The sequence below is a fragment of the Sinohyriopsis cumingii genome, chromosome 16 (assembly GCF_028554795.1).
Source record: "Sinohyriopsis cumingii isolate HCF-2022 chromosome 16, ASM2855479v2, whole genome shotgun sequence".
In the NCBI taxonomy this organism is placed as follows: domain Eukaryota; kingdom Metazoa; phylum Mollusca; class Bivalvia; order Unionida; family Unionidae; genus Sinohyriopsis; species Sinohyriopsis cumingii.
This window is the reverse complement of record NC_142976.1, coordinates 20,353,741-20,371,552: the sequence shown is the minus strand read 5'-3', so window position 1 is coordinate 20,371,552 and position 17,812 is coordinate 20,353,741. Positions and strand designations below refer to the sequence as shown.

General features: G+C 36.1%; 1 protein-coding gene across 4 annotated transcripts in view; it reads right to left on the bottom strand.

Moving 5' to 3' along the window:
- The window catches only part of LOC149780039 (protein crumbs-like), a 237,653-nt gene that overhangs the window by 159,382 nt on the left and 60,459 nt on the right, over positions 1 to 17,812 (bottom strand). For all 4 annotated transcript variants that reach the window (XR_016414989.1, XM_089936792.1, XM_089936793.1 and 1 more), the window contains 4 exons: positions 16,897 to 17,074; positions 11,212 to 11,338; positions 5,079 to 5,232; positions 2,580 to 2,924 (listed from right to left, as the gene is read on the bottom strand). Coding sequence is in view for 3 of the 4 variants with exons in the window: in XM_089936792.1 (XP_089792918.1) it covers positions 2,580 to 2,924; positions 5,079 to 5,232; positions 11,212 to 11,338; positions 16,897 to 17,074 (804 nt within the window). In the remaining variant the exon portion in view is untranslated. The remainder of the gene's footprint in view (positions 1 to 2,579; positions 2,925 to 5,078; positions 5,233 to 11,211; positions 11,339 to 16,896; positions 17,075 to 17,812) is intronic.

Sequence of the window (17,812 nt, the reverse complement as noted above, 5' to 3'; positions counted from 1 at the left end):
GCTATTCTAATTTTCCCTCAAGTCAAGTTCTAATTTAAATCTGTATGTAATGGTCACCTGCCTACAGTGCACAGCAGACAGGTATTTCTTAACCCCAAACAATGATTTATTTCTGCCTTAAGTGGTCCCTGTTATCTACAGTAACCAATCAGCAGATGCAATCTCAGTTTTTGCTTTATGTGGAAGTTGTTGTCTAAATAAGGGAATATCATGTGAATCAAAGTGCAAACATTTCGTATCTCGCTTGAACTCGTAGTCCAGTCATGCTGATGGTGTAAATGAAAGGTGTTAATGTATCAAATTTGCAAGTGAGACAGTTTTTAGCATTAACGTAGAGATTCAAAGCAATTCATTGGCTGGATGGTGGAAAATGTAGTTGCATTATTAGTGCAGAAATGGAAGCTGCTTTTGTGCGAGTGTGACAGGAATAATTTGATGTCCATTTGCCTGGGAATTAAAGCCATCGACTCTGAAGAAAAAGGTTTGTCTCTGAGAACAGATATTTGTTACAACCCTCAGCATCAGGACTCATTCTATATTTAAAATGTGTCTGTAAGGGCAGGTGAAATTTCTCTTTGTGGACCCCAAAGAATAGCCATAAGTGGCTTCGTTTGATTTCCTATTCATCACAGGTTTCCCACATAAGCTCACTGTCATTTGATTTTGATGAGTTGAGAAAATGGCTTATCCAGATATTATTTTTGAAAAGCATTAAACTTGTACAAGATGGCTGACTAGAGAGTAAGTCCTCTTTTTCACAGTCATATGTTAGCTGTCAATTGGTAGAGAAATTATTGTTTAGTCATGGTACACAAAAGAAACCAAGACTGGTGATTATGTCAAGTCAGTGATGATTTAATTTGTAAGATTGATTGATTAATGGGAGCAGATACAGTAATCTTGCATGGAACACAATTTTGGGGAGAACAATGTATATGTATTTCATGATTTTGTTGAATAGTGCATATAAAACAATTCTGATAAAATAATAATAATAATAATAATAAAAACAATATTCAGTGCATGTTATGTTTGTTCAAAACCCAATTTTAAAAGATGAATCTAATAACAGACGTCATCTTTTTGTAAAGTCCAGTTTTGCCTTTTCCATGGATGGCAGCCATTTACAGGTTTGACTTTAGGTGAAAAAGATTGAAGAAATCTGTTTTTGCATAAGTTCTATATTATATAGCTGTCAAGCACTCAAGCAAAGTATCTTAACATTGTTGATGATGATGAGAACTTCACTACCCATCAAAGGTGTCACAAATGTACACATAATACCTTTGTCTAATGATCTATTAAAATAGAAAAAAAGACATTGCATGTAGACGGTGCATAACCCTACTTTACTTCTTACTCTAGAAATGTATCCAGATAAATTTGGATATTAACTCAAAAATCAAAGTTTATCTGAAAACTAAATGAATTGCAATTGCAAATAGACAAACTCAAGTGCATATTGCCCTCTGTAATACCCAAGTTCACTCATACAGTGACCCATGGTCAGAATGCAAATCTAACACATGAGGCATCTCTCTGCTATCATTGCACAGTATGCAAATAGATCAATGGCTGGAAGGATGGACAAAGTTGGATGGGACAACAAGTATTGAATGCAAAGACTGTTATACATTCAGCTATGTTAGCATTGCATTATTGTGAGGTCTGAGGTGGTAGTGTTGATAACTTGGTTCAATGGTGGTAGTGCTGATAACTGGGTTCAATGGAAGCAGCATTGATAACTAGGCTAAAAAATGGTAGTGCTGATGAGTAGGTTAAACAGAAGTGATAGTAACTGGGTTATATGGTGGTAGTGCTGATAACTGGGTTATATGGTGGTAGTGCTGACAACTGAGTAGGTTAAATGGTTGCTCTAAAAGAAACGTCTCTGAATTGGGTAGATTCAGCTTTTAGCTCACTAAGCAGTCATGTGTTTTTCCTTAGGCCAGATCCAAAAGAAGAATAATAATGTTTGTAATAATGTTTGATTCTCTCAGCCCTGTGTGGCTGCAGATATAAATTAATGGCCATTATGATTCCTACAAAAAGGACATGCACAGCTGTAGGTATCCATTCAAGGTATATTAGATACCTGCCAATAGGACATGCAAAGTTGTAGGTATACAATTCAAGGTCTATTAGATACCTACCAATAAGACATGCATAACTGTAGGTATACATTCAGGGACTATTAGATACCTACCAATAAGACATACATAGCTGTAGGTATACATTCAAGATCTATTAGATACCTACCAGTAGGATTGGCACAGCTGTAAGTATACATTCAAGGTCTATTAGATACATAACAATAGGACATGAACATATGTATATGTATACATTAAAGGACTATTAGATACATAACAATAGGACATGAACATATATATGTATACATTCAAGGTCTATTAGATACCTACGAATAGGACATGAACATATATATGTATACATTCAAGGACTATTAGATACATACCAATAGGACATGCACAGATATATGTATACATTCAAGGTCTATTAGATACCTACGAATAGGACATGAACATATATATGTATACATTCAAGGACTATTAGATACATACCAATAGGACATGCACAGTTGTAGCTATTGACTTTGTCATAACACTGAAGTGGTGGAATACAAGGTGAACTAGCACATTCATTCACATCCGTTCTACAGTCATTATCTGTATATCCAGGCAAACATCTACAGCTGAAATTATGACTTGGGGGACTAGTATTGCAGGTTCCCCCATTTTTACAGTTCTGGAAACGAGGGCTGCATGCATCATACTGCTCCATACATGTTTCTCCCATCCACTGTGGCTGGCACGTGCAGTTAAATCCATTCACCCTGTCAATGCATGTTCCATTGTTGCCACATGGACTGGACAAGCATTCATTGATATCAGTTTCACAATTTGTTCCTGTCAAAGAAAACCATTTACATACAGTAGAAATAAGACAGGAGAAGCATAACTCATTTACATGTACATGATATTACTCAGAAGATTTGTAAAAGAATCAAATCACTGTGTATGTCCTCAGATTTTTCCATCCGATCTTAGAAAAAGACCTAAGAGGTAGTGGTCATTTTAAAAGGGCCCTTAAGCATGAGTGATATATCATAATGACCACACTAATGTCCCAACAGTTCAATATCACATCATTAATAGCAATGTATGCATGCAATAATTTAGGACTACTAAAGCTGAAGGAATTTTTAAAACTATTTCATTAAAAGTAGCATGGATGACATGCAAAGCTGGTATTTCATTGATTGTTGAATTGTCATTGAGTAATATTTTCAACAACTGTTATTTTCTAAGGCTTTATTCTTCATTCAAAAATTACCAGTCTGAGAAGTATCACTATGATTACCTCACTTTTAGAGAGCTGAAATTGTTTCTTAAAGATCTGAAAATGGATCTGATACAAAATGCTAGCCTACAGCATTTATAGTTTTCAAAATTCTGCTTTACCTGGCCTGGAAATAAAACAAAATCTCTTAGCCAGAGTATGAGATTGAGTTTTCACTGTCAACCAATCAAAGATGAGCTTTCAAAAGTAATGTCAACTGTGATTGGTCAAACAAAATCTCAAGCTCAGCTGACATTTCTATGGTTTACAAGCCTGGTCCCTATTCATGTACTAGGAACAGCACATTATATTAATGTCTGTCCAAGTATATTAGTGTTTGCTGTATGTACTAGCAGGGCATACTTGACTTGGGAGATTATGACCAACTGGACTCAATGACATTGACTTTTGGCCAAGGTATACAGTGTTAGACTAAACTTAATGTACAGAAAACAGTGTATCGTACATGACCTTGACAATACAGAGATAGGCAGTAGACCACTACATCCTGCCATATAAACTCATCACCAAGAGTTAATGAGTTAACAAGGATTTTTTATTTTTTTACAAATTGTCAAGGAATGGTTAATTTTGTAAGTTATGTGCAATCTTGATGCATAAGTGATCAAATATGCAAGGAATATTCAAATTTGATGATGTCATCGAAATGCACGCATTAACTCATTAACCTCTGGAGGCTTTTGTAATTTTTGCCTGCAACGCAAGTAGGAAACACATTTTGAAAGTTATTTCTGAATACATCATAATACATCAACTTCCAGGTGATTTTCCAATAACCTAACACCTAGCTGTGTTAGAAACATCATTTATCATTGGCTATTTTGCTCGCATGTGAGCATAAGGGTAAACGATTGATTTTTTTTTTCTTTTCTTGTTTTTTTTGCTTAATGGACCAATTATTTTCGCATTGAGACCACTCTTTATTCCAAATGCCCATCTTATCCTACTTTCTGCAAAGGTTCATCTGGCTGTTTGCAGTTCATACTGGTCTGCCTTTGATCTGAGACCAAACAGTCTAAAATCCGGACATAAAATTGGATTTCGACAATGGGTGAATTTTGGGTGGAACCAAATCGGGTCCAAAAAAGGAGGTTTTTCCCTCTGTATCTTGTAGGGCAACTAGAACTTCCAGATTATTTGGTATCATTATAGAGCTACATCTGTCTCCTTTTCTATAATACCACCCACTTTAGTGTATCATACATGACCTTGATGTTACAGAGCTTGGCAGTAGGCTACAACCTCCTGCCACGTAAACTCGTCACATGGGGTTACTGAGTTAAGCAACTTAAAAGTTCATTATTTTTAGTAATAGAAGTCATATCTGATTGCAGATTGGCATCATCTGTTGAAATATAAAGGCCCTGTGTAGATGCTCTTTGTCAAAATTAGTCAAATTTGACAGACATTTTGAGAAGAACTCATTTAAAGGAAATGTTCTATTTTTTAGCAATGGTGGCCATATCTCAAGGAAAACTGGCATCATTTATACAAGCCTGGGTCTGCTGAAAAGTCCTTTGGAGCTTTTCTATTTTTAGTGATGGCAGCCATATTCAATGGTGGATTAATGTCCAATGCTTCCTGTTAAATCAGATTAGGAGAAGTGGTTTTTGAGAAGTTATAAACCTAAATTGTGAATGGACAGCACAAGATGAATGACTATACCATACCATAATATACCAAAACACAAAGAGACTTACCACTGTATCCTGGAGTACAGCTACAGCTGTACATATTCTGGCCATTGAAACAGCTGGAACCATGCTGACATGGATTGGAGACACACTCGTTTATGTCAACATCACACATTTTACCTGTCCAGCCTGGTGTGCAGTTGCAGGAAAAGTCATTAACCTGCCAAAATACAGTTCTTAAAGGTAAAACTAGAAATACAGGTACAGGTAAAACAAGAAATACAGTTAAAATGCGCTATTAATTTATTGTCAATTTTGATGTAAAACGGTAAAACTCTCACATGATCTAGACCTTCTTCACCATAAGTTTCAAACAAATTTAGTTAATCCAGTGACTCCTTCTGGAGTTATTAAATGAAAATCGTGACTATGTATGGACAAACAAGAACATCAGGTAACAATGCATATATCCTCCACCGAATATCATGAGGGCACAAAAAACTTTCATGCAATCAATAGTACAAAAACTTGTATTTCTAAAGATCACAAACAATGACCAAGTTATCTGTGCCCAAGGCTACAAGTTTATGTTTTTATAAAATATATATCTTTCTCATATTCTTTTTACTTATCTTGCCAATATGATGCTTACAATCAAGTAAAACACTTAGCAACTTATCAAAATTAATCAGGAAATGTAATGTGAAGATTTCATACTGATGTTTTTGTTGTTGTTATTGTTGTAGGGTTTACTGCCATTTTCAGCACAAGATAGGCTATACATGGTGGCCAGTATAAATGGTAGTGTGTGTGTGATTTGGATTTTTAACATAGCTTTATCAATTTTTCAGTCATATCGCTCTGATGTCTGCAGTGTGGCAGTTTATAGTGATGTCGAGCAATGGGGCGTCATGCTGCAGATATGTAGCACCCAGTCACATTATCCTGACACCAGGCCAACCAGTCCTAACACTAACCTCTTAATGCTGAATGCCCAGCGAGGCAACTGTTAGTAACATTTTGGTAAACCTTTTGTATGACTCGGCCGGGGATCGACCCCACAACCTCCCACATCTGAGGCGGATGCTCTAACCGCTAGACCACCGAAGCGTTATAAATGGTAGAGGAATAACCCAAGAAAACCCTGGAAAGGACCACTGACCCATGAGAAGCTACTGGCAAGCTTTCTCACATACCCACATTGGCCAAAACTGAGACTCGAGACTGACAGAGGTAAGATTTCAATGATCCATAACAGTGAGTGCTTTAGACCATTTGGCCACTCATGGCCCCCATACTGATGTCAAGTTGTACGTTGGCATCAAAATGAAACTGCAAGATCTACAATAATTCAAAACTAGCAAATGTCTTCTCTCCACTTAATCATCATAACTTTGACATCTGACCTTCTAACAAATATGAAAAGTCACAAAACTTGACGGTTTTATTTCGATGGGCATTAGAGAAACTGTGCACACAAAAAAATTGGATTAATGTTCTTGACCTTGAAGATACAACCTTGACTGAGACGCATAAAATGCCATCAAACTTACAAACAGAAGTGAACCATGATTCATCAAAACTGATACAAGATATAAAGCAGAAAAAAGGAACCTTGATATACAGACCAGTGTCCTCAACTTTCAAGACAGGACCCTAAATGTTGAGATTCAAAACATTTGCTATTTACAGTACTTAACTGTAACTGATCACAAGTACTTGAAGCTTGTGACTCTTTGAAGCATCTGTCCACTGACCTTTATTTCTGCACTGATGCCATTGGTATACTTTGTCAACAGTTTGGTTTTTTGGCGCTAATCTCCATACCACATGTTGTGGAGGTTGTGTCAATGTGCTCAACCAAGTCAGCCAGTTCTTTTTCCACTCCTACTAAACCATCAATATCATCTGCAAAGCAAAGTTTGGTGATTGCTCTTTCTCTGATGCTCATAGTGCCCTTGTGGTCATGCAAGGCATCCTCCATCATCCTTTCCAGGAAAATGTTGAAGAGTGTAGGTGACAGTATACATCCCTACCTGACTCTGACTGATGTTCTGCTGCCATGGATGAGGACAGCACTGGTGGCTTTGTCATAGAAGTGCTCAACAAACTGCACCAGGTTTGAGCTGATGTTGTGATTCCTCATAGTTGCCCATAAGACCACATGCCATACCCTATCAATGGCATTTTTGAAATCCATAAAGACGTGGTATAGATTCTGCTGATCCTAAAGGTATTTCTCGCAAATAAGTCTGAGATTGAAGACTTGTTCTGTGGTACTCCTTTCAACTCGGAAGCCTACCTACTCTTCAACAATAATCTGCTCTGCTTGAGGCTTTAGTCTGTTGAGAATTATGTTCAGCATGACTTTGCTTGGGTGACTGATTAGACTGATGGTTTTGTACTTTTGGCATAGCTGTAGGTTTACTTTCTTGGGAAACATGATGACCAAAGACTGAGTCCATGTGGTGGCCATTCTACTGTCTGCCATATCTTGTTGCAGATTGTTGTCAGGACTGTGACTATCTCTTCTCCTCCTGCTTGAATGAGCTCTGCTGGTATGTTGTCAATGCCAGCTGACTTTCCTTTCTTTAGTGAGCTAACTGCAATTTCTAATTCTTCATGAAGAATGGGGTTATTATCAATTTCCTCTGCCTGAGGGCAATTTATTACTGCTGAATGTCCTTGGGTTTTATGATTGTACAATTCTGAGCAGTATTTTGTCCATCGCTTGAGGATCTCTTGATCTTCTGTGAGGAATTTTCCTGATTTGTCCTGGATGTTGGTCACAGTTTTCCCAGATCTTTCACCAGCTGATATGCCATTTTGCTATCATTTCTACTCAGACTGTCATCATTTTGCAGTAATGTCTTCTATCCAGGATTTCTTTGCCTTTTTTATGCTTTTTTTATCATGTTCTTTATCTCTCTGTATTTTCTAGCTCCTTCATTATCTCTTTTTCCCTTTTCCAGTTCTCTTCTTTTGTTGCATAGTTCAAGGACATCTGTTGTGACCCAAGGTTTCTTTGTTCGATGATATTTACCAATCATCTCACTAGCTCTGCTAGTCACAGCTGTGGTTGTTAAGGACTCAAGGTTGGTGTCTTGACTGTCCAGGGTTATCAAAGGTACAAATTTACCATCTATCATTGCTTGGAAGGCTTCTGCGACCTTTGCATCTTTCAGTTTTTTAAAGGTCAAATCTGATTCCTGGTTGGTTAGGCTTTTTGATCATTTTCAGGTGGAGGCAAAACATTGTCATTAATAAATCATGGTCACTTCCAAAATCTGCTCCTGGAAAACTTTTTTTCACCAAGATGTAGTCAGTCTGGTTGTGGTGTTGTCCATCTGGACTGTGCCAGTATCATATTCTAGATGCTTTGTGAGGGCCAAATGTGTTGGCTAGCACAAGATTGTTGTAGGCAGCAAACTCCAAGAGCCTTAGTCCTCTTTCAATTGTTTCTACATTGCAGAAGGGTCTACAAATGCTTTGGCACTTTGTCTGTGAATCAACTCCCAGCTTTTTCATTCCAGTCTCCTTGTACAAAGAGAATGTCCTTCTTGGGTGAGCTGTCAATGACATCTTGCAGTTGGTTGTAAAATTTCTCCATTTTGTTGTCATCATAGCTAGATGAGGGTGCATAGGCCTGTTATGATTGTAATATTGAAGGGAATCACCCTCAGGCAGATGGTAATGAACCTGCTTGAGACTGGGCAGAAACCCATAATGCTGTTTACAATGCCCTTGTGGACAAGAAATCCAATGCCATGATTTTGTTTGTCCCCTCTTATGCTAATGTAGAGAGTATGCCCTTCATCTGTTGTTATTTTGCCAAAGTTTTTCCAGCACACTTTACAGAGACCAATAATGTTCCAGTTGTACCTCTCCAACTCATATGTAAGTTCTTCCAACTTTCCCACTGCCCCCAGTGTTCTAAAACTCCATGTACCATTGACAATGTTGTCTCTCCTTGCAATCTTGGTAGTGGGGGCAATAGTGACAACATAGTGCCAACTAAAGATAGAGTTCAAAAATGCATTCAAGGTCATTATTTTGGAACACAGAATTCTGCCTTAATTAAAATGTTTATTCATGCTGTTTTTATGCCAGTGGAATGATCTGTCAACACAACAGGAATAAGACATCTGTTAACAAAAACAAGAACAAGAAATCTGTCAGGACAAAGGGATAAGACGTCAGGACACAACATTGGATCATCATCAGTTCAGAGCATACAAAAAGTTTTAGACCTATAAAAATTATAACTTGGTTTGTACTGCCCATTTCTGAACTCTACGCATATTTCATGATTTCAGCTTATCGGTAGTTGACATGCATTAGTATGCGTATTCCTTGATTTCAGCTTATCGGTAGTTGACATGCATTAGTATGCGTATTCCTTGATTTCAGCTTATCGGTAGCTGACATGCATTAATATGCATATTCCTTGATTTCAGCTTATCGGTAGTTGACATGCATTAGTATGCGTATTCCTTGATTTCAGCTTATCGGTAGTTGACATGCATTAGTATGCATATTCCTTGATCTATAGTAGAACCAAAAGTTAACATATACAAGCATATTCACTTGCCTATGACTGCAGATTGAATGCATTCATATGTCCCATACAACATTTTAAAAAATTAAAACCTAAATACATATCTTTAATGCAGATAGACTGATGATGCAAATGCCACAGTACATATATCTTAGCCACGGCTATGTATATGTTACATCCTGAAAGCTCTAAAACCTGTTTAATAAAATGCCAAATGCCTCATTGATTTTTTTTTGTAAGTATACATTAACAACTTCTTAAAAGAATGTGTGAATAAATGGGGATATATAATACATACAAAACTACAGAAGTGTTTTTTTCCAAGTCAGTGGAAAGAACTCGTTTGATATGGCATAGGAACATAGTCTAGGCCTGATGACCTTGACATTCTTATGTGATAACAAACTTGTTATTTCTGCCTGCTAGGTTCAAAACACATATGTAGATTTGTCTATATCTAATATGATGAAAGAATATTTCAGTAAAACAATAAGCCTTATAAAAATGGTCCCCTCCACAACAGATATAAGACATCTGCGAGGACAACAGGAATAAGACATCTGTCAGGGCAACAGGAATAAGACATCTGTCAGGGCAACAGGAATAAGACATCTGTCAGGGCAACATGGATAAAACATCTGTTGGGGCAACAGGAATAAGACATGTTCTGTCAACACAACAACAATAAGACATCTGTCAGGACAGCAGGAATATGGCATTTGTCAACACAACAGGAATAAGACACCTGTCAACACAACAGGGATAAGGCATCTGTTAACACAACAAGAATAAGATATATGTCTGGACAACAGGAAAAAGACATCTTTCAGGACAACAGGAATATGGCATTTATCAACACAACAGGAATAAGACATCTGTCAGGGCAACATGAATATGGCATTTGTCAACACAACAGGAATAAGACATCTGTCAGGGCAACAGGAATAAGACATCTGTCAACACAAAAGGAATAAGACATCTGTTAACAAAACAAGAATAAGATATCTATCTGGACAACAGGAATAAGACATCTGTCAGGACAAAGCTTTAAATCCTCATCAATTCAGTGCATACAAGAAGTTTTAGATTGTGAAAATTATAATTTTTTTTTTTCTGCCCATTTCTGAACTCTATGCATATTTCATGATTTCAGCTTATCGGTAGTTGACTTTCATTAGTATTCATATTCCTTGATCTATAGCAGAACCAAAAGTTAACATACAGCAAGCAGTTAATTCCTTAAGACAGTTCACAATATCATTAACTTTTATCTTAAATAGGGTAACTGTCAGTATGCTGCCATGAAGCACACACTTCTCCAGACAAAAGCTATGTAAAAGTGTGTTGCCTCATGAATGGCTTGAAAGATAAAGCACAGAAACAAATGTTTAATGGACTGACAGATAAACAGACCAATGGATGGATGCACAAATACTATGTCCTCCACTTTTAGGACACATAAAAGGATATGTACAATTTTAGGACACATAAAAGGATAAGTACAATTTTAGGACACATAAAAGGATATGTACAATGTTCCAGTTGCTCAGAATAAGAGACAGAAATAGACCATCATTAACAGCTATGATATGCATTTTGTAATATGTACTGCACCCAAAACCATAATGTCAAGAGACCCACCAGATCCCTACAGACTCCACCATTTTTACATGGACGACTGATGCAATCATCTATATCAACTGAGCAATTCTTTCCTTTGTAGCCTGGTTGGCAGGTACATGTGTAGTTATTGACACCATCCTGACACCTGAAATGAAAAGATTTTGATACCATTCTAACATTTGAAATAATAAATCACAATGACTAATGAGTCACACACACTTTTCCCAGGTGTGGACTTGCACTGACAACACTATTCCCATATGTGAACTTGCACTGCCAACACTATTCCCACTTGCACTGTATTAAGCTACTTATATAGTACTAACACTCAATGTGGAAACATTATTGGTGCATTTGCATCATCCCAATACATAGACATTAGTACAATGATCAGCATATTATATTTCTTCTATGTATTTAATAGTCCTCTATGTTGGCACAAGTAGGGGATGGTTAACTTTGTATGCAACAGACCAATGGATTTCATTAACTTTTACCTTTGGTCATGGTATAAGGTTTTAAATTAACCTACGTACAGAAACCATTATCCACAATGTTTGGTCATGGTATAAGGTTTTTAATTAACCTATGTACAGAAACCATTATCCACAATGTTTGGTCATGGTATAAGGTTTTAAATTAACCTACGTACAGAAACCATTATCCACAATGTTTGGTCATGGTATAAGGTTTCAAATTAACCAATGTACAGAAACCATTATCCACACTGTTTGGTCAACAAAGTTACTCATAAAAAGATTTATTCAGCAAAACTCATATTTCTTTCAGCCAAGGTGACCTTGACTTTTGACAGCTGGTCCCCGAAATCAATATGCCTCTTCCATCCATACCTTGCCTTAAGTTAAAGTCCTTCATAAACTTTGGTCAAGAAAAGCGATCCAAAAATAAAGTTATTATCCAAAAAATATTTTTCTTCTTTGCATCAGAGTGATCATGATCTTTGACCCCAAGATTTATAGGCTTGTTTCTCAACCCAAGTGCAAGCCATCCACAAAGATTGGTAAGTGCAGATGGTAGACGACTCTAGTTACTGAACTGAAATGATGTCGGTAACAGATGGATGGATGGAAAGACATCATAAATTTTCCTTATGAAATGATGTTGGTTACAGATGGATGGAAGGAAAGACATCATAAATAATATAATTTTCCTTATGAAATGATGTTGGTTACAGATGGATGGATGGAAAGATATCATAAATAATATAATTCTCCTTATGAAATGATGTCGGTAACAGACGGATGGATGGAGAGACATCATAAATAATATAATTCTCCTTATGAAATGATGTTGGTAACGGATGGATGGAAAGACATCATAAATAATATAATTCTCCTTATGAAATGATGTTGGTAACAGATGGATGGATGGAAAGACATCATAAATAATATAATTCTCCTAATGAAATGATGTCGGTAACAGATGGATGGGTGGAAAGACATCATAAATAATATAATTCTCCTTATGAAATGATGTTGGTAACAGATGGATGGATGGAAAGACATCATAAATAATATAATTCTCCTTATGAAATGATGTTGGTAACGGATGGATGGATGGAAAGACATCATAAATAGTATAATTCTCCTTATGAAACGATGTCAGTAACAGATGGATGGATGGAAAGACATCATAAATAATATAATTCTCCTTATGAAATGATGTTGGTAACAGATGGATGGATGGACAGACATCATAAATAATATAATTCTCCTTATGAAATGATGTTGGTAACGGATGGATGGATGGAAAGACATCATAAATAATATAATTCTCCTTATGAAATGATGTCGGTAACAGATGGATGGATGGAAAGACATCATAAATAATATATTCTCCTTATGAAATGATGTTGGTAACGGATGGATGGATGGAAAGACATCATAAATAATATAATTCTCCTTATGAAATGATGTTGGTAACGGATGGATGGATGGAAAGACATCATAAATAATATAATTCTCCTTATGAAATGATGTTGGTAACGGATGGATGGAAAGACATCATAAATAATATAATTCTCCTTATGAAATGATGTCGGTAACAGATGGATGGATGGAAAGACATCATAAATAATATAATTCTCCTTATGAAATGATGTTGGTAACGGATGGATGGAAAGACATCATAAATAATATAATTCTCCTTATGAAATGATGTTGGTAACAGATGGATGGATGGAAAGACATCATAAATAATATAATTCTCCTTATGAAATGATGTTGGTTACAGATGGATGGATGGAAAGACATCATAAATAATATAATTCTCCTTATGAAATGATGTTGGTTACAGATGGATGGATGGAAAGACATCATAAATAGTATAATTCTCCTTATGAAATGATGTTGGTAACGGATGGATGGAAAGACATCATAAATAATATAATTCTCCTTATGAAATGATGTTGGTAACAGATGGATGGACGGAAAGACATCATAAATAATATAATTCTCCTTATGAAATGATGTTGGTAACAGATGGATGGATGGAAAGACATCATAAATAATATAATTCTCCTTATGAAATGATGTTGGTTACAGATGGATGGAAAGACATCATAAATAATATAATTCTCCTTATGAAATGATGTTGGTAACAGATGGATGGATGGAAAGACATCATAAATAATATAATTCTCCCTATGAAATGATGTTGGTAACGGATGGATGGAAAGACATCATAAATAATATAATTCTCCTGATGAAATGATGTTGGTAACAGATGGATGGATGGAAAGACATCATAAATAATATAATTCTCCCTATGAAATGATGTTGGTAACAGATGGATGGATGGAAAGACATCATAAATAATATAATTCTCCTTATGAAATGATGTTGGTAACGGATGGATGGAAAGACATCATAAATAATATAATTCTCCTTATGAAATGATGTTGGTAACAGATGGATGGATGGAAAGACATCATAAATAATATAATTCTCCTTATGAAATGATGTTGGTAACAGATGGATGGATGGATGGAAAGACATCATAAATAATATAATTCTCCCTATGAAATGATGTTGGTAACGGATGGATGGATGGAAAGACATCATAAATAATATAATTCTCCTTATGAAATGATGTTGGTAACAGATGGATGGATGGATGGAAAGACATCATAAATAATATAATTCTCCTTATGAAATGATGTTGGTAACGGATGGATGGAAAGACATCATAAATAATATAATTCTCCTTATGAAATGATGTTGGTAACAGATGGATGGATGGAGAGACATCATAAATAATATAATTCTTTATAGGATTGTTTCTCAACCCAATTGTAAGCCATCCACAACAATTGGTAACGGCAGATGGTGGACAACTCTAGTTACTGACCTGAAATGATGTCAGTAACAGATGGATGGATGGAAAGACATCATAAATAATATAATTCTCCTTATGAAATGATGTTGGTAACAGATGCATGGATGGAAAGACATCATAAATAATATAATTCTCCTTATGAAATGATGTTGGTAACAGATGGATGGATGGAGAGACATCATAAATAATATAATTCTTTATAGGATTGTTTCTCAACCCAACTGTAAGCCATCCACAACAATTGGTAACGGCAGATGGTGGACAACTCTAGTTACTGACCTGAAATGATGTCAGTAACAGATGGATGGATGGAAAGACATCATAAATAATATAATTCTCCTTATGAAATGATGTTGGTAACAGATGCATGGATGGAAAGACATCATAAATAATATAATTCTCCTTATGAAATGATGTTGGTAACAGATGGATGGATGGAGAGACATCATAAATAATATAATTCTTTATAGGATTGTTTCTCAACCCAACTGTAAGCCATCCACAACAATTGGTAACGGCAGATGGTGGACAACTCTAGTTACTGACCTGAAATGATGTCAGTAACAGATGGATGGATGGAAAGACATCATAAATAATATAATTCTCCTTATGAAAGGCATTTATAGATAATGATCACTGGCATCCTTGCCACATGAAACCATGACAATATCCACCGTTTCTCAGCTGAAATTTGCAACGGGTTAAAGCTTTTAGGAAGGGGACCTGATTTCCAGATGAGGTGACCTTTTCTGTGACCAAAGAATATGATAAAACAAAGATTATTTTTGTAGTAAATACAAAAAGTGTATTTATCTTCAATATAGTATTATGCAAATTGGACAGGTAAATATATTTAAAAAAGACTGATGAAAAAATATTTTATTAAAGGGCTTTAGTAACTGGAGAGTCAGACAGACAAACATTAAGGTTGGGAGCAATCTTGGAATTGTCAGTAGAAGAAACTACCTCATTTAAATGAATAATGTGAATGATTAAAAATGAATCATAGTCTCACTATTCTAAGTCACTGGTACTCTGGATCAGTTTAAACATTTCTACATTAGCTATAGCCAGGTGAAATAATTAGTATTTTTGATTTAGCTTCTAATCGGATGTATTTTGCAAGATGGCATTATTAGGCTTATTGCAAGCAAGTTTCTGAAAATGTCTAATCAGATGTGTTGTTTTGAAAAATCCAACTGGATGCATTTTGCAAGATGGCATTGTTTGACTGCAAGAAAGTTTCTGAAAACCTCCAATCAGATGTGATTTTCAAGATGACAGTATTAGACTGATTGCAAGCAAGTTTCTGAAAATGTCCAATCAGATGTGTTTGTTTAAGATGGCAGTATTTGATTGCAAGCAAGGTTTTGACCATAATTTTACTGCAAGTAATGTTGCTAGAAAACTATGCAGTAAATTAATTACTCGTAACAGTCAATATTTACCTCACAAATAGCTTTCTTGCCTGAATGGCATTAGATATTTACCTCAGCTGACGTTCTTATCTGAGTGGCAATAGATAGTTTACCTCAGCTATCTTCTTTGTTTGAATGTTAGTAGATATCTGCCTCAGCTGGCTTTCTTGTCAGAGAGGCAATATGTACATACATCAGCTGGCTTTCTTGTCAGAGAGGCAATATGTACATACATCAGCTGCCTGTCTTGTCAGAGAGGCAATATGTATGTAAATATGTATGTACATCAGCTGGCGTTCTTGTCTAAGTTGTAGTAATTCGCCTCATCTGGCTGTCTTGTCTGAGTGGAAGTAGACATCTACTGCAGCTGGCTGTCTTGTCAGAGTGATAGTAGACATTTCCTTCAACTGGCTGGATTGTCTGAGTGGAAGTAGACATTTATATCAGTTGGCTGTCTTGTATGAGTGGTAGTAGACACTTACCTCAGCTGGCTGTCCTGTCTGAGTGGTAGTAGACATTTACATCAGTTGACTGTCTTGTCTGAATGGTAGTAGACACTTATCTCAGCTGACTGTCTTGTCTGAGTGGTAGCAGACACTTATCTCAGCTGACTGTCTTGTCTGAGTGGTAGCAGACACTTATCTCAGCTGACTGTCTTGTCTGAGTGGTAGTAGACACTTATCTCAGCTGACTGTCTTGTATGAGTGGTATTAGACCTTGACCTGAGATGGCTGCATTGTATTAGTGGCTTTGATTTATACATACACTTTGACCAATTGTTATAAAAAGGTAACACATAACACCATTGCTAAAATGGCAATATTATTCTAAATACTTGTGATGCAGGATGGTGAGATTGCCATGAGAAACACCACTTACTACAGGTATAGTATGCTTACATATTACATGTCTGAATGGCTGTACTTACGTGGCATTGTTCATACAAGGATTTGGTAAACAGTCATTAATATTTGTGGAACAATTTGGATCAGTAAATCCTGCTTGGCACATACATCCAAAGGCATTTTCCAAATTCTGACAAGTGGCATTGTTTCTACATGGTGAGCTGGCACATTCATTGATATCTGTACAGTTGGCTGGAAGACCTAAAATAAAATGTTTACAAAATAAATATTATTATTACTTGATTCCCATGAAAAATACATTTATTTGGTCGACAACTTCATGTGATCTGCAATAAATCAGGACATGACATGGTCATGTTGTTAAAAAATACTTTATACAGTGTGATGCAATTGAGATAGCATTTGTGCCTTATTTAGGAAAGTTGAATTTCAAAATGTCTGCATTAAATTATGTAACATGAAGCTCAAGACCTGCAAATTGAACCCACAATCAAGCATTGGTGTGCAACATGTGACCTTGACCCAAAGATCAAACAGTTAAGGAATTTAGGATTCACCCAATGAATGAAGAAATTCCATCATTGGGATTAGTAACTGTAAGAAATCTAAACAAGAGCCCCATAAAGAGACTGACACTCAGCTGGGTGAATATAATTTCCAGGAATTCATGATAGGCATTTCTTCCCTTTAACAGTCACTTGCTGAAACCATGTCTGATATTCATCAGCAACAAAAATATTTAAATTAGCTGCTGCGGTGCACATACTGGATATCAGCTTGACACTATTTTCTTTTTGGACAAGGAAGAATCATAAGAGATCTTTTGGAGAAAACCCCACATCATATTGTTCATTAGTAATACTGGATGTATGACTGGAGCCATTTTCATTTAGAACAAACTAGGTATCATAAGTCTACTGGTGCAAAATCCCATGCTGATAATCAGAGGATTAAAGATATTTCATCATTTTCAATTCA